General features: G+C 46.0%; 1 protein-coding gene across 15 annotated transcripts in view; it reads right to left on the bottom strand.

Moving 5' to 3' along the window:
• Positions 1 to 18,555, bottom strand: part of EHMT1 (euchromatic histone lysine methyltransferase 1) — an 800,236-nt gene that overhangs the window by 185,878 nt on the left and 595,803 nt on the right. For all 15 annotated transcript variants that reach the window (XM_069241478.1, XM_069241487.1, XM_069241485.1 and 12 more), the window contains 2 exons: positions 14,999 to 15,103; positions 13,151 to 13,305 (listed from right to left, as the gene is read on the bottom strand). In XM_069241478.1, the coding sequence (XP_069097579.1) occupies positions 13,151 to 13,305; positions 14,999 to 15,103 (260 nt within the window). The remainder of the gene's footprint in view (positions 1 to 13,150; positions 13,306 to 14,998; positions 15,104 to 18,555) is intronic.

Below are 18,555 nucleotides of genomic sequence, written 5' to 3'. Positions count from 1 at the left end.
CGGAGCGAAAAGGAACACGTCCGAACCCGATGGCGGAAAAAAAACAATCTAAGATGAAGTCGACGCCCATGCGCAATGGAGCCGAAATGGGAGGAGTCCCTCGATCTCGTGACTCGAAAAGACTTCTTCGAAGAAAAACAACTTGTAACACTCCGAGCCCAACACTAGATGGCGGGATGTGCAAAGCATGTGTATCTGCAGCTACACATGCCATTGAACATATATATATCTACATATGTACATATGTTAACTTAAACAACTACAGGCAGCCGGGGAGGTGCAGCGGAACATGCCACGAACAGATGTTCACTGGGTAAGTGACTTTTCCGTTGAATGGCATGTGTAGCTGCAGATACACATGCTGTACATAGACTACAAAGCAGTTGTAGTCTATGCTGTGGTTAGCATGAAGGAGCTGAAGTTGTTTGAAATAATTTTCTGAGTACAGCTTGACCTACTGTGTTGCTAAAACATCTACACAATAGTGTTTAGTGAATGTACGTGGTGTTGACCAATTAGCTGCTTTACATATTTTAGCCATTGGTATATTTCCTAAAAAAAGCCATTGTAGCACCTTTCTTCCTCGTGGAATGTGCTTTTGGAGAAACTAAGAGTTGCATTTTGGATTTAACATAGCATGTTTGGATGCATCTTACTATCCATCTTGCTAATCCTTGTTTTGAAATGGGGTTACCTGTATGAGGTTTTTGAAAGGCTACAAACAGCTGTTTAGTTTTTCTGAATGGTTTTGTTTTATCTATATAGTGCATTAGTGCTCTTTTAATGTATAATGTATGTAGAGCTCTTTCTGACACAGAATCTGGCTGTGGGAAGAAGACTGGTAGTTCCATTGTTTGATTGATATGAAAATGTGATACTACTTTTGGAAGAAATTTGGGGTTCGTTCGTAGTACAACTTTATATTTGTGTACTTGTATGAACGGTTCTTCAATAGTGAAAGCTTCAATCTCACTCACTCTTCGCAACGATGTAATTGCGACTAGGAAAGCAGCCTTCCATGTTAAGAATTGCATTTGACATGAGTGCATAGGTTCAAGTGGTGGGCCCATAAGTCGCGTATGCGCTATGTTTAAATTCCAAGAAGGAACTGGAGGTGTCCTGGGTGGAATGATGTGGTTAAGCCTTCCATGAAGGCTTTAACTACAGGAACCCTAAATAAAGAGTTGTGCTGTATATTTTGTAAATATGCTGAAATTGCAGTAAGATGTATTTTTATGGAAGAGAATGCTAAATTAGATTTTTGTAAATGAAGTAAATAGCACACAATATCTTGTATTGATGCTGTAAGAGGGGCAATCTGTTTAGATTGACAGTAATATACAAATCTTTTTCATTTGTTAGCATAGCACCGTCTAGTAGTGGGTTTTCTTGCTTGCTTATTCATGTCTAAACATTCTGATGGTAGTTGTAAATACCCAAACTCTATGACCTCAGGAGCCAAATCGCCAGATTGAGTGTGTTGGGATTTAGGTGTCTGATCTGCCCTTTGTTTTGTGTCAACAGGTCTGGTCTGTTTGGGAGTTTGGAGTGTGGTACTACTGATAGGTCTAATAATGTTGAGTACCACAGTTGACGGGCCCATATTGGTGCTATGAGTATCACATTGAGTGTGTTTTGTTGCAATTTGTTGACTACAAATGGAATGAGTGGGAGAGGGGCAAAAGCGTAAGCAAATATCCCTGACCAATTGATCCATAGAGCATTGCCCTTGGATACGGGATGTGGGTGTCTGGATGCAGAGCTTTGGCATTTTCACTAGTGGCGAACAGATCTATTTTTGATGTTCCCCACTGTTGAAAGTATTTTTGAAGTACTTGAGGGTGAATCTCCCACTTGTGTGTTTGTTGATGATTTCTGCTGAGAACATCTGCGAGTTGGTTGTGTATCCCTAGAATGTGTTGTGCTACGAGTTGAATCTGGTTGTGTATTGCCCATTTCCAAATTGTTTGAGCTAGGAGGGAGAGTTGGGACAAATGTGTTCCTCCTTACTTGTTTAGGTAATACATGGTGGCCATGTTGTCTGTTTTGATCAGGACATTCTTCTGAGTGAGAAGAGGCTGAAAAGCTTTGAGTGCTAGGAAGACAGCTAACAACTTTAAGTGATTTATGTGTAGCTGTTTGTGTTGGGCATCCCATTGTCCTTGGATGTTGTGATTTTTTAGGTGAGCTCACGAACCAATCATTGATGCATCTGTTGTAATTATGGTCTGAGGAACAGGGTCTTGAAATGGCCGCCCTTTGTTTAGATTTGTGGAATTTCACCCCTAAAGGGACATGTATGTTTGGCGGTCTATCAACACTAGATCTTGAAGTTGACCGTGTGCCTGTGACCATTGTTGTGCAAGGCACTGTTGTAAGGGCTGCATGTTTAGTCTTGCATGTGGAACAATTGCAATACATGATGCCATCATCCCTAACATTTTCATGACAAATCTGACAGTGTACTGTTGACCTGTCTGTATCTGTGCGATTATATTTTGGATATATGGATATATTTCTGAGACCTAATATTGGTCTTAGGGTGCCATCCTTTTTGGGAATGAGGAAGTATAGTGAGTAAACTCCTGACCCTTTTTGATATTGTGGCACGGGTTCTATTGCTTGTTTGAGTAATAGAGATTTGACTTCTTCCTGTAACACACTGATGTGTTCTGTGGATAATTTGTGTGGTTTTGGTGGAATGATTGGGGGAGTTTGTATCAATTCTAGGCAATAACCAATGCGGATAATTGATAGTACCCAATTGTCTGTGGTAATGTTTTGCCAATTGGTGTGAACTTTTGTGGTCTTCCTCCCACAGGGGAGATGTGGAGTGGAAGGGGATGAAACAAGTCACTGTTTAGTGTGCTGTGAGGTTTGTTTAGAGGTTTGATTTTCCCTCTACTTTTGGGATACTGCCCTCCATATGTGCCCTTAAAACCACCTCGTTGGTATTGAGGTTGGTAGGCTGGTTTTGCCTGCGATGTGTGGATGCCTCTGCTGTTTGAGCTCTAAATCCCCCTCTAAACTGAGGTTTCCGAAAGAATCCCCTGTATGGTGTGGTGTATAGTGCAACCATAGCTTTTGCGGTGTCTGAATCCTCACGCAATTTCTCAATTGCAGTGTCCACTTCTGGGCCGAAAAGTTGTTTTTTCATTGAACGGCATGTTCAATACCGCTTGTTGGATTTCGGGTTTGAAACCAGAGGACCTGAGCCATGCATGCCTCCTTATTGTTACAGCAGTAATGACACTCCTGGCCGCTGTGTCTGCTGCGTCTAGGGCAGACCTAATCTGGTTATTGGTGATGGCTTGCCCTTTCTCTACTATTTGCTAGCCCCTTTTTTGATGTTCCTTGGGGAGATGCTGAATTATGTCTTGCATCTCACCCCAATGGGCCCTGTCATATCTAGCCAACAACGCCTGTGAGTTGGCTATTCTACACTGATTGGCTGCCTGGGATGCAACTCTCTTCCCTGCAGCATCAAATATCCTACTCTCTTTGTCTGGTGGGGGTGCATCACCAGATGACTGTGTTTGCCCTCTTTCTGACACTGCTTACTAATACTGAGTCTGGAGGGAGGTGTAGAGTTATGTAGACAGGATCAGAGGGAGGTGGCTTGTATTTCTTCTCTATCCTGGGAGTAATTATTCTTGCTTTAACTGGCTCGCTAAATATTTGATCATCGTGTTTTAGCATGCCGGGGAGCATAGGGAGCGACTGGTATGATGAATGTGCGGAGGAGAGTGTATTAAACAAAAAATCGTCCTCCAACGGTTCAGTGTGCATGGTGACACTATGGTATCCTGCTGCCTTAGCTAAAACCTGATTGTACCCTCTACTATCCTCAGATGGTGAAGGCTTAGAGGGATAGCATTCTGGGTCATTGTCGGGAATGGGATCTGGATCATAAAGATCCCATGGGTCTACATTGTCTTGTTGCGAGTCAAACGAATGTGATGGTGGCTGCATTAGTGTAGGACTGGTAGGAGGAGAGATATGCAGGTGTGGAGAGTGAGGAGGAAAAAAAAAATTGAGGAGGTGGTGGTCTCTCCTTTGGCCTTGGCACTTTAGCTGGAGGCTGAGTAGTGTCCAATTCCTCCTGAAAGGCTAAGTTCCTCTTAGGTTTTAGAGGAGGTGCTGGTAGGATTCTGCCGGTTTCTTTGTGAATATGAATCCTGGCTTGCCTTTCGTCCATTACTTCAGGTATTGGCTGTACTCGAGTCCTCTTCACAGTTTTTGTGGCTTTCTTTGAGTGTCTTAGAAAGTCCATGCTCCTCGGAGTAACCTGCTCTTTTTGGCCCGAAGCCGGCTTTTTCGGTACCGTTGGATACAGAGTCTTTCGTCGACTTCGATGGTTTCGGAGGAGTGGACTTTTTCGGTGACAAACTGGCAGTTTGGTCTCCGGATGTCTTCTTTCGGGTCGAGCCATGGTCTTCTGGCAGTGGCGTACCCGAGTCCTTATATTTCGGTCTTAGTGATGGTACAAAGGGCAGGGGTACTCACGTGTTGTCCTGCCGTGACCGGTCTGTCTTCCTCAGATTCCTGGTCAGAGTCGGAAACTCGAACGGAGCCTGCTGTCTGCATGATTTCTTCCTCTTCAACGTTGAGATGTTGGAGCTTTTGGACGCAATCTCGAGCCTTTGTGCTCTTCTGTCTTGAAGTGTCTTTTTAGATCGGAAGGATCGGCAGGCCTCGCAATTTTCTTCCTGATGTTCTGGGGAAAAGCAAAGATTACAGACAAGGTGTTGGTCTGTATAAGGGAATTTCGCGTGGCACCGAGGACAGAATCAGAACGGAGTCCGATCCATGAGGCTTCCACGCGGTCAGCACGACCAGGCCAGAGTTGGGCGCACGCGCCCCGAAGGGCGAGTAGAGATGTCTTTTCCGACGGTACTGATGTGTCGATAGAAGATGTAAACCCGATCGATAAGATACCGACGAAAATCAAGCGTTTTCAAAGTTTTCCGAATCGAACTATCGGAGCGAAAGGAAACACGTCCAAACCCGACGCGGAAAGAAAACAATCTAACATGGAGTCGATGCCCATGCACAATGGAACAGAAGAGGAGTCACTCGATCCTGTGACTAAAAAACACTTTTTTCGAAGAAAAACAACTTGTAACACTCCGAGCCCAACACTAAATGTCACACACACACTAAAAAATGAAACAGTAACAGGCATAAAAAGGTTGGAAAACAGTGTAAAATAGCAATAAGCAATAGTAGCCCTAGGGATTGCCCAAACCATATACTAAGAAAGTGAAATGTGAACACAGGGCCCCCACCTAGGGGAGTAAATTGAGTAGTGGGAGTAAAAGGAAACCACACAGGTGCTCTTAAGGGGAATGGCCTCTGGCTATCTGGTGGCATGCCGACCACCACCACTATAAACCTGTTTCCAAGTGCTTTAGAAGGGGCAAGGGGACCAACAATATCAATCCCGACCCTCTAACAATGTACCCCAAGCACTGATAGTGGAATTAAGGGGGGCATTGTAGTGCCACCTGACTTGCCACTGGCTTGGCAGGTGACACAGGAGGGACAAAATTCCTTGCTGTCTTCAAACATGTGGGGCCAGGGAAAGTGTGGGAAAAGTCTGCCTAAGTCTTGTTTTGTCCCAGATGTCCAGCAAGGGGAATGTCATTAAAAACTGCTGAGGTATGACCAACCGCCAGGAGGCACCAGGACTAGGGTCCCTAGCCTCACAGTAACGAAGACCATTTTCCCAGTAGGTCCTGTGGGACCCACCGACATCCCCTCCCTCTTGTGTCACAGCGTGCTGTCTGAGGCCTTCAAGAGAGGGGCAGGATTTCAACTCCAGATTCAATTACTCCCTGGAGGGTCCTCCTGCACCCAAGAGCTCTGCGGTGTCAGGCCCAAGCTCCTCTGAAATAGGTTCCTCACAGGGGGGGCAAGATCATCTCCCTGAAGCTGACCCTCACATGAGGACTGGGATGAGGATAATTTCTTACCCTTCTTGTCTCTCTTTTAGGGAGCTCCCGGTGCCATTATTCCAGGCTCCAGTGCTCCTTGCTCTCCCTGTTTCTTGGCCTTGCCTGTATATCTACAAAAACACTTTCAGAGATGCCCAGTATTGCTGCATTGGCCTGTAACATCACTTCAGCCCAGTCTGAGGTCTCCAAATCATTTCCCACATTCTACAGGTAATGAAGAAGAAATTACAACTTTTTTTAGGATCAGTAAACACCCAACCCGTCTCCACCAGCTAAAGATGACAACTGCCAAGGGGTAGCACTTAGTGATGTTGTCAGAATTGGTTACTTGGTCATTTTGACAAAGTAGGAGTTGCTCGGGAGACACCAGTGTTTCAGTCACCATGGTGACACTGGCACCTGTGTCCCTGAAACCCCCTCTGGCTCAATATAATTGATACGGTGGGCCTCATATTAGGAGAGCAGGCAGTCAGAGTGACAAGGTCAATGCCACCCCCAGATATTAATACCGCCTCAATGGTTTCTCTGTCTAGGCCAGAGTCCACTGCAGTACACAAGGTGAACCCAGCTACACCCTTGGTTGTTGTACTTGTAGGAAGCTAGCCTGGTGTGGGGTGAGCACATATGGGGTTATCATCTTATAACAGGTCCCGGTATCCCCTATTAGTGAGGAGTAGACAGTGTTAAGGAAGCCAGGGCTCTTTAGATGTAGCTGTGGATGAGCAGCCAAGACTTTTCTAGAGACATGCAAAGCTTATGCAATACCACTATAGTCACACACCACTTACACACAGTATTACAAAAATAAAGGCACTTTATTATAGTAACACAATACTGTGTAGGTAATACTCTACTAGCAGGTGAGTAAACACTTATATACACATTAGAAATCAGGAACGGGCATAGGAAGTAGTGAAATACCAGAAAATAATGGAGACCCTAGGGGGAGACCAACCCATATACTAAGTAAATGGAATCTGTAGAGAAGAACTGGAGGAACTAGGAACCCCAAACGGTAAGTACCAGAGTGCCCCTAAGCAACCAGTAGAGGAAGTAAGTACCTGTTTTTCCCCAAACCCACAGGTAAACTTTGTAAAAGGACTATGCAAGACCCAAGTAAGACTGGAAAAAACAGAAGATGGATCCTGACAGCAGAGGACCTGCAAATGAAGTGGACAAAGTCCAGTTCCAGTTGTAGTGTCTGGTTGGGGCAGGAGCCACTACGCACTATTCTGACAATGCAGGACCAGGTCGATGGTGATAACCAGGAGTCGGCTATGCAGCACAGGAGGAGGAGAAGAGTTCCAAGTGATGCAGTCAATGTCCCACATCGGAAGAAGAGTTTCAGTCAGTCAGTGGTGTGGAAAAAACACCACCAAGCCTTGGCAAAGGCAAGAGTTGCAGAAGAAGAGTTAAAGAGCTGCTGTGTACCGGGAAGACAACCCAAGAAGGGGAGTCCCTGGCGACTCTCAGCAGTGAGGAGAACCGGAAGTCGAGGATGCAGCCCCCACAGGCAACTCACAGGCAGCAGGCACATGAGTCACAGTGAAGCCCACTCAGCACACCTGGAGAGAAGTCCCACATCGCTGGAGCAGCAGGCAGGAGACTGTGCTTTGAAGGGAAGAGTGCTGGAGGCCAGGGCTACTTGGAGCCTGAAGATCCCTTGGAGGAGGCGCAAACAAGCATTGATGGCTACAAGAGTCTAGGTGCACAGGGGTACTGTCCTGCAAGGAGAGGTAAGGACTTACCATCTCCTAAGTTGGACAGCTGGTACAGAGGACCAAGGGGACCACTTCAGACCACCACCTGTGAGACAGGATCCACACACTTCCGGAGGAGAGCAGATCCACGCAGCCGGTCATTGATGCAGGGGAGTGACTTCTTCACTCCAAGGAAGATTCCTTCTTGCTTCTTGTGCAGGCTGAAGACTTGCCACCCTCAGGGGATGCACAGCCGGGGAAATGTTGCAGTTTCTGGAAGGAGCCAGAGAAACAATGTTGCAGAGGGGAGTTGTTGCTAAAGTTTCAGACTATCGGTGCCTGGAGGGTCCAGTTGCAGTCCCAGTGGCCAGAAGATGAAGTAAATGATGCAGAGGAGTCCTGCTGGAATCTTTCATGACAAATCTGAGGACACACCCAAGAGGGAACACCTAAATAGCCCAGGTAGGGGGATTGGTGACCACCTATCAGGAGGTAAGTGTGGCGTCACCTACCTGACCTGGCCACTCAGATGCTCCCCGGAGCCCCTGCCCACCATGGATTCAAGATTGCAGAATCAAGTGGTCACCTGGAGGCGCTCTGGGCACCACCCCCACCCCAGGGTGGTGATGGACAGGGGAGTAGTCACTCCCCTTTCCTTTGTTCAGTTTTGCACCAGAGCAGGGATCGGGGGTCCACTTGTGCAATCCAGTTTATGCAAGGAGGGCACCAAGCGATTTAACACCTATGTGCAAGGGAAAGGGTGTTACCTCCTGCACCCACAGGAAATCCTTTGTCCAGCTCAGGCAGAACAATCAGCAGGAGGACAGAAACCTGTTTGAGGGGTGGTAGCAGCACAGGCTGCCCAGAAAACCCCAGAAGACTGGTAGGAGCAATGCTGGTGGTCCTCTATGAAGCCCCACAGTGCATGAAATCATACAACCAATACTGGCAACAGTATTGGGGTATGATTCTGACATGTTTGATACCAAACATGCCCAGTTTCGGAGTTACTATTATGTAGCTTGACACACCTGTGTCCAGTACACGGGTAAAATGGCTTCCCCGCACTTAAGACCAGTGCAGTTGGCTGGAGTTCGTAGGGCCACCTCTGCTCCTGCAGAGACCTCCGAGAACTGCCTGCCCAGCAGATGACTAAGAACTTCAAGGACAGTTGCCCTGTCCAGAAGAAATCTCCAAAAGGACTCCAGAACCGTCCTGGATTCGCAAGCCCTGTCCACTTTTCACCAGATGCCCATGGCCTGAGTCCAGCTGGCCCACAGGTCCAGAGAAGGTCCCTAGGAGATTCCGATCTCTGGTCTATCCTGTGTTGGCATCGCCTGGCCAACACAATGACGCCTGCAGCCTAAACCCAAAGGCGCTCAACTGTATGCCCAGCCTTTGGTTTCTCAGAACTGCCCCCCCAGGACCCAGCCTGCAGCAACTTTTGTGACCCATGGGGTCCCCCTGTTGAAAAGCACTGGGCGCCCAGCTCTGTGTTTGCACTCTGCACCAGGCCGTCCCAGTGCTGCTAAGGGTGTGTGTTTTGTGTGATCTTGTGGCCCTTTTAGTGCTGACCTAAACTCCCCAGGCCTGTGCCCTGGAACCACGGGTACTTACCTGCAATCTGTTTTCTACCAAGCTCCTCCTAGTTCTCATAAGATTCCACTGGAAACACACCAACTTTGACCTCTGCACCCAGCCAGCGGCGTGTTGCTGGGGGTGCACTTTTGGGCCTAAACTTTGAAGTGTGGACATCCTAATTCCCGAAGACTGGAATCGTAAGGCATGTACTTACCTGTTTTCTGTGCTAGCACATCCACCTCACTCTACAAAACCCAAACAAAGTACATTTGATACACATATGATACCTACTGACAACTGTACTTACCTGCAACAAAGTTCTTCTGGCTCTAGTAATAAAGTAACAAAAATATTTTTTGCTGTATAACCACAATCAGCCTGGAGTTAGTCATGGAGTGTGTGCCTCATTTCTTGACTATGTGTGTACAACAAAGGCTTTGCCCTACCCTCTGCTAAGCCTAACTGCTAGATGATTTTGCTGTCTTTAGCTCCTTCTGGCAGGATCACCTGGTCCACCCGGGGAAGGTTTTGCAGGCTCTGCGCCCTGCAGGCCTCACAATTAGGGCATCCAAATGTCAGATAGGGCAGGGCACTCTTGTATACTTGGGCCACCTTGTAGGTGGAGGCCAAGCTCAACCCTTACAACCCAAGATCCAGACTATTCTGGTCTGGGAAGCTCCTAAAACCCAGACTGAAGTCAAGGCATTCCTTGGGTTGACTAGTTATAACAGGAGGTTTATGAAGGGGTATGGATCCATTGAGACCCCCTCAAAGAACCAACTTCTAAGAAGATGCCCAAGAATGTAAAGTGGACTGTTAGTAGTCAAAAGGCCTCTGACACACTGAAGGAGGCATTGTGCTCAGCACCAGTTCTTAAAGCTTCAGACTACTCTAAGCAGTTCATTGTGCAGGCAGATGCATCTGAACTGGGGATAGGAGCAGTCCTGTCCCAAACCAACAACGATGGCCATGACCAGCCTGTTGTTTTCATTAGCAGGGGGTTACGCCCCAGGGAACTGCGTTGGAGTGCCATTGAGACAGAGGCCTTTGCTGTGGTTTGCTCCCTTAAAACATTGAAACCATACTTGTGTGCTACTCACTTCAATGTACAAACTGACCACAGACCTCACAAATAGCTAATGCAAATGAAAGGTGAACTTTTGAGGTGGTCCATCTCCCTAAATGGAATGGTCTATTTCAGTGCCAATGCAGATGGCCATTCCATGTTTTTCCACTTAGACAATGAAGAGTCTCATGGGAAAGGTTAGTCTCATCCTCTTTTGTTTGGGAGGGGGTTGTGTAGCAAAGTGACCCTTTTGTCATGGTTACTCCCCCACTTGTGCCTGTTATTGATGCTGACTTGGCAGAGTGTGCTGGTATCCTGCTAACTAGGCCCCAGCACCAGCGTTCTTTCCCAAAAGTGTACAATTGTTTCCACAATTGGCACACCCCTGGCATACAGCCAAGTCCCTTGTAAAGAGGTACCAGTGGCACGAAGGGCACTGTGGATCGGGAGGGTCCCTAAGGGTTGCAGCATCTATGGTCCCGCCCTCAGGGGGGCCTTAAATAACCAGGAAGGGCGGTTGGACAGCTTATACAGTGACCCACCTATTGGAGGGAGGCAGGTGGTGTCAGTGATACCACCATTCAGATGCTCCCAGGGGCCAAGATGGCAGAATCATGTGGCCACTTGACAGAGCTCTGGGCACCTCCCTAGGGGAGGAGCTGGACAGTGGGGTGGTCACTCCCTTTTCCTTTGTGCAATATCGCACCACAGAAGGAGCCAGAGGCTCCTGCACTGAAGAAAACTGGTTTATGCAAAGAGGTCACTAAATGTGCCCTGCAATGTAGTCTGGTGGCATTCAGGAGCACCCCTACCATAGCCCTGACTTCCTTATTTCGAAGGAAGAACCTCTCCTATACAGGAAATCCTTTGTTCTGTCTTCCCCCTGCCTGAGTTAGGCTCAGCAGCAGGAGGGCAGAACAGTGTCTTGGGTCAACGGCAGCACTGGCTATAAGGGAGACCCTGCACGTCTGTACAGGCAGACATGGGGGGGATCATCTAAAGAACCCCCACAGTACATGTATCATGCAAATAACACTAGAATTTGTGTAGTTGCATGATTTCAGCATGTTTAATACTAAACATGACTAGGTTCAGTGATGCCATTATTTAGTTGGACAACTTGTGACGACCAGTGTTCACAACATACCTTAAAATGGCTTCCCTGCACTTACAACGGCCAGTAAATGGAGTCTGCAGTTTGTAGGGGTACCTCTGCTCAAGTAGGGCTACGCTCACACTTAGAACCATGCACCCTGACCTTGGGAAGGAGAGCCTACCTTAGGAGTGACTTAAAGGGTGAGAGTGCAATGACCTTGACATAAGGTAAACCATATATCTGGGGTGAAAGGTGCATGCACCATTTCACACAAGCTGCGATGGCAGCCTGTAGACACAGTTTGCACGGGCTCTCATGGGTGCCACAATAAATGCTGCAGCTCATGGGGGACCCCTGGTCTACTAATGCCCTGGGTACCCAAGTACTATATACACTAGGGGTCCTGGTTACCAGGATCCCAGTTTACTACAGTCAAACCACACTGACACCCGGCAAAAAGTGGGGACAACCATGTCAGAAAGATTCTAGTTTATTACACTATCCTCAAAAAGGGAAAAAGTTAACTTAAGAGATTAATGAATAAACTGCTGGGGCCTGCATCCAAATTTTGCAGTGGTTTAAGACTGGTCAACACAATGGACAGTGGAATTAAGATACAGATGGTTTCCAGGACCAAAAAAAATTGTACGTCATTGTATATAAAGTTGCTAATTTCCAAGTCACTCTACTTAAATTAAAAGACCTGCCACAGTTAAGTCAACTGTTTTTTTATTCTTCTTTTTTTTCCCACAAAAGGCCCAGTTAACTGGTTTTCATTCACTTTGAGGTGGGCCATATTGTCTAGTTGGAGCACATACCAAAGTCAGTGCAGTTCTGTAAACATTTACGGGCTCGGCTGTAATTTATTTCAATGGGAAGATGTAATAGTGGGTCAGCACCCACTATGGGATCTCAGAAGTACCTACAACAACCTACCACGGAAAGCAGATGCATAATTTGTTTCTAAGAGATCTAACAACGTTGGTGACTTTTAGCTACAGTTAAAGAACTTCCTCAGCTCCTGCATCGGAATTTTCATAAACTCACATGGAAAAGTGAGGGATTGTCTTCAACTATACAAATTTCTTAGGGCTGCCTGTCAACTTGCATCACTACGCTAACAGTGTCCACCTAGTTTAATTTCTGGAAACTGTAAGCTATTTTTCACATCAACACACTGCAAATTTCATGCCAAAGTCATCACTACCCTTCTTGTGGAGAGATCTCTGAATCTAGCAGAGCTTAAAAATAAACAGTTGTATTATGTCTTATGAAGAAGACATGATCTTTTAAGACTTCTTCATTCAGAATAAGTTAATAGAATCTGTCCAGTTTCTCAATGGCGAGGTTAAAACCATCCACTTGCTGAGGAAGAATTGGCATACCAAATAAGGTGTTTAGGGCCTTCTTAAGAATATGCATATACAATAACCAGTAGTGATTACTGTATTTCAAATGGTGGCTAATTAAACGCTAAAAGAAGGCAAAGAAAAGGGGGTATCAAGTAGAGTGCATTACATTACAGCCAAGAGAAAAAGACAAAGTAAAAGGGTCAGGAAAGCTTGCCCTGCCTAGTCACAAGAAAGTTGGTTCTGCTCCCAAACAAAATTATTATCTCTGTAATGAAAATGCACTGGAAGAGATAAGGCATGGGACCAGGATTTAGAGATTACATTTCATCTTTCAGACTTTTAGAAATATATACACAATTTGGAAGAAAAAAACATAATAAAAAATGGGCTATGCTTACTGTACACATTCAAAACGATTCTCTCTAGCTGCAATATGAAGTGGTGAATCCCCATGAATATTGACAGCACGCAAATCACACTTGGCTGCAAGCAGTATCTCAGCAATCTCAACAGAACCAGAAAAGGCTGCCCAATGTAAGCAAATATTCTCCTCCTACAGGGAAAAAACAGAATACGCATGAGTGGAAGTTACTTTCCTGGTCTCAAATTTCACAGCAACAGATACCATACTATAACAGATCCCATGTTTATTTTCTCATCCTTTGAGCCCACTGGGAGATGGAGGAAGCCTTAGAATAGACTAGCATGACACTTAAGAGGACATGAGCAAGAAGTTCAAAAATATCTGCAATCAGTCAAAAATGTTTTTACACAGAGCACTAGATTTGAAATTGTTCACAGAACATGTTAGTCATATGACATATTGCAGGGAATGACTCTTAAATACATACAATTCAATTTCTCAAAGACTTCTTAAAGGATGTGACACTGACGTCATCTTGCTATACAAATTCGAGAGCATTGCACCCATGAGGTATGCAATATATAATATAGACTGACCATTTTGAAGACATTAAGTCGAATGAATCAAGATTTACTGCACTTGTTAGCAACTGCTAAGCATTCAAAGCCATTAATGTCGGGCTATTCTAAACTATCCACCTAATTTCAAACCCTAACCTGACACGTAGACCTTCTGCCCAAACAGTTTAAGTCACTGATCCATACTTCCACTGAAATTATAAATGCAGGGTAACAACTGTATTAAATGCTGACATTCTAAGTCTTCAGAAAGGCTAAGCTGTTTACCTTAAAGTATTAACTGTTTGATTATTACACAGACTTAAAAGGGGCTCACACCTAATATCATTTTCCAAATATTTACATGTATAGATAAGTGTTACTATATATAGGTTAACGTGACTTCAAACAAGCAGCATGCTAATTTAATTCAAAGGCATTTTTCAATGTTTTCTTACTACTGTGAAATTCAAACATACACAGAAATCTTAACTAATCATTATTTCATTATGACTACGAAGGGTGCAGAAGTGTTTCAATGTTTTACAAGGCAGACTCTGGGCATACATGGACAACCTGAGGTGCCTTTAATTCAGTGAATTTGGAGCATACCAACATTTCGAGAGTTATAAACTAGTTATTTTTTACAACCACTATAGGAGAACAGACATTTTGGGACCATGAAAAAGTTTGGGGGGAGCAGATTTTGGCCAGAGAGAATCAGAGCCAGCATAGGCATGAGGGTGCTCAGGCTGCTTTTTTTCAATGTTTGCCTTGCCTGAAACTTACTTGAAATCAGTATCAATGTCTGAATTCAACACATTCACTTCGGAAAGCATAGACCATATCAGTTGTGACGTTTTAATTGTATAGCAGAGGACACAAGAAATTGCAACTGCATTTGGCTTTGTAAAATGAGGACACTTCCATGCACAGCAGGTCATGACACTTAATTACAGTGTCTAAGAACTGCAACAAGACAGCTTCTTGCAGTGTCAAGACCAGCAACAAGAACTACATTTTGCAGTAGTACTGAGAAGTGATCCAAGATTTACTTTATTATATAGTGAGTTTGCAAAGCAATGATCGAACTACAGATCTGACCAAGAAGCCATTAAACTGGTGATTTAAAAACAACCCCTAGGCAAGAAGAGCATCAACTGGAGTCACACTGTAAAGACAGGCGCAAGAAAATCCTCTATGCACAATCATGTTCTGTTTGATAAGGCCAATTTCATATGGAAATTACTCATACTGCTGGTCATCCTACAAGAAATATTAACAGGGACACTTCACATAACTTATGACAAAGTGGTGATACTTACATTGTCCCGGATGTTAATATCTGCCCCTCTGTCAAGCAGAAGCTTCACAAGTTCAACACGCTTATATTCTGTGGCCCAAATCATTGGGGTCCAGCCACCATCATCCTAATTATAAGAAATGCAGAAGAAAGAAGATGAATAAAAGATCAGAGCCAAAGAAAGAATGTTTAGAATACAATGCATTGATGTTAAAACAGGGAAGGCTTGCTCAGAGGCAATAAACATAGCCTAGTTTCTCCTATAAAGGTAAGCTGTCAGGTTAGAGGGACTTTTTCATCTAAATGAGCATCATTTTCTTCTGAAATCACTCTAATGCCTATAGATGAAAGTATACTTTTTCTGCCTATAGAGTCAAACACAATTACAACAAAAATGAAATTGACTGTTGTAGGAAAGTGCCCCCCTTTGCATGGTTACCCACCACTCCCACAACCCCTGCACCCATTGTGCCCGATACTGACTTGACTGACAGTGTGCTGGCATCCTGCTAAGCAGGCCCCAGCACTAGTGCTCTTTCCCTAAACTGTACCATTTTTCCTATAATTGGCACACCCCTGGAACACAGCTAAGTCCCTTGTAAAAGGTACCAGTGGTACAGAGAGCTCTGTGACCAGAGGGGGTCCCTAAGGGCTGCAGCATGTATTGTGCCACATTAATGGACCACTCACCAAGCACATTCACAATGCTACTGCAGACTGTGTGTGCTGATGGGAAGAAAAAGGTAAAGTCGACATGGCATTCCTCTCAGAGTGCCATGCCAACCTCACACTGCCTGTGGCATAGGTAAGTCACCCCTCTAGGAGGCCTTAAAGCCCTAAGGCAAGGTGCACTATACCACAGGTGAGGGCATATGTGCATGAGCACTATGCCCCTACAGTGTATAAGCAAAACCTTAGACATTGTAAGTGCAGGGTATAAGTGTTCCATAATGGCTACACTGAAATCTGGGAAGTTTGGTATCAAACTTCTCAGCACAATAAATGCACACTGATGTCAGTGTGCAATTTACTGTAACATGCACCCAGAGGGCATCTTAGAGATGCCCCCTGAATACCAATCGACTTCTAGTGTGGGACTGACCAGTTTCTGCCAGCCTGCCCCAACCAGACGAGTTGCTGGCCACAAGGGGAGAGTGCCTTTGTCACTCTGTGGCCAGGAACAAAGCCTGCACTGGGTGGAGGTGCTTCACACCTTCCCCTGCAGGAACTAACACCTGGCGGCGAGCCTCAAAGACTCACCCCCCTTTGCTACAGCACCCCAGGGCATCCCAGCTAGTGGAGATGCCCACCCCTCCGGCCACTGCCCCCACTTTTGGAGGCAAGGCTGGAGGAGATAATTAGGAAACCCACCAGTCAGGACAGCCCCTAAGGTGCCCTGAGCTGAGGTGACCCCTGCCTTTAGAAATCCTCCATCTTAGTTTTGGAGGATTCCCCCGATAGGATTAGAGATGTGCCCCCTCCCCACAGGGAGGAGGCACAAAGAGGGTGTAGCCACCCTCCAGGACAGTGGCCATTGGCAACTGCCCTCCCAGACCTAAACACACCCCTAAACCTAGTATTTAGGGGCACCCCAGAACCCAGGAAATCAGATTCCTGAAAACCTGAACTACAAAGAAGGACTGCTGACCTACAGGCCTGCAGAGACCAAGGACGACAACTGCTTTGGCCCCAGCCCTACCGGCCTGTCTCCAGAGTCGAAAACATGCAACCAGCAACCTCTGAAGCCTCAGACGACTGCCCTGACCCCCAGGACCAAGACACTCCCGTGAGCAGTGGCACTGCTCAACAACAGCTACATCTTTTCAACAAAGAAGCAACTTTTAAAGAACTCACCCTTCCCGCCGGAAGCATGAGACTTCACACTCCGCACACGATGCCCCCGGCTCGAGATCCAGAAAACAGACACAACAGGGAGGTCTCCCCAGCGACTGCGACCACGTGAGTAGCCTGAGACAACCCCGCTGGACCCCAAATGCGACGCTTGCAGAGAGAATCCAGAGGCTCCCCCTGACCGGGACTGCCTGTAACAAGGGACCCGACACCTGGACCAAGCACTGCACCCGCAGCCCCCAGGACCTGAAGGAACCGGACCTCAGTCCAAGAGTGACCCCCAGGCGACCCTCTGCCTTTCCCAGGTGGTGGCAGTCCCGAGAAGCCCTCCCTGCACCGCTAGTGACCCCCGGGTCCCTCCATTGTTTCCTATCTAAAACCGAACACCTGCTTTGCACACTGCTCTCGGCCACCCCTGTGCCGCTGAGGGTGTGTTCTGTGTGCCTACTTGTGACCGCCCCAGTGCTCTACAAAAACCCCCTGGTCTGCCCCCTGAGGATGCAGGTACTTTACCTGCTGGCAGACTGGAACCGAAGCACCACTGTTCTCCATAGGCGACTATGTGTTTTGGGCACCAATTTGACCTTTGCACCGGACTAGCCCTGAGCTGCTGGTGTGGTAACTTTGGGGTTGCCCTGAACCCCCAACGGTGGACTGCCTATGCCCAGGAACTGAGACTTGTAAGTGTCTTACTCACCTCACAATTTAACCTTTACTTACCTACACCAGGGACTGTTGATTTGTGCACTGTGTCCACTTTTAAAATAGCTTATTGCTATTTTAACAAAAACTGTAGATGTTATTGCTCTAATTCAAAGTTCCTAACTTACCTGTGTGGAGTACCTTGCATTTTATGTATAAATAAATAAATAAAGAAAATATATTTTTCTATATAAAAACCTATTGGCCTGGAGTAAGTCTTTGAGTGTGTGTTCCTCATTTATTACCTGTGTGTGTACAACAAATGCTTACCACTATCCTCTGATAAGCCTACTGCTCGACCACACTACCACAAAATAGAGCATTAGAATTATCTAATTTTGCCACTATCTTACCTCTAAGGGAAACCCTTGGACTCTGTGCACAGTATTTCTTACTTTGAAATAGTATATACACAGCCAACTTCCTACACACAGCCTGTTGAATCTCTGGTTTAAAACCAGAGGAGCCCAGCCATGTATGTTTTCTAATGGTAATTGCGGTGTTCAAGCTCTTGGCAGCTGTATCAGCCGCATCAAGGGCAAACGTTATTTGGTTGTTACTGATAGCTTGCCCTTCCTCTACTACCTGTTGTGCCCTCTTTTGGTGTTCTTTTGGGAGATGCTGTATGATATCCTGTATCTCATCCCAGTGATCTCTATCATAACGGGCTAGTAGTGCCTGGGAATCAGCAATCCTCCACTGATTTCCTGCTTGGGACGCAACTCTCTTCCCTGCAGCGTCAAATTTACTGCTCTCTTTATCAGGAGGGGGTGCATCGCGTGAAGACTGACTATTTGCCCTCTTTCGTGCCGCACTAACCACCACTGAATCCGGAGGCACTGGATAGGTAATGTAATCAGGGTCAGATGGTGCAGGCTTATATTTTTTTTCTATTCTAGGTGTGATTATTCTTGATTTCACAGGCTCATTAACAACGTGATCTGCGTGTTTTACCATGCCTGGTAACATTGGGAGGCATTGGTACCTAGAATGTGTTGAGGATAACTTGTTAAATAAAAAATCTTC

This window comes from Pleurodeles waltl, chromosome 6, assembly GCF_031143425.1.
Source record: "Pleurodeles waltl isolate 20211129_DDA chromosome 6, aPleWal1.hap1.20221129, whole genome shotgun sequence".
Classification (NCBI taxonomy): domain Eukaryota; kingdom Metazoa; phylum Chordata; class Amphibia; order Caudata; family Salamandridae; genus Pleurodeles; species Pleurodeles waltl.
The sequence above is the reverse complement of the archived record's forward strand: the minus strand, read 5'-3'. Positions and strand labels throughout refer to the sequence as shown.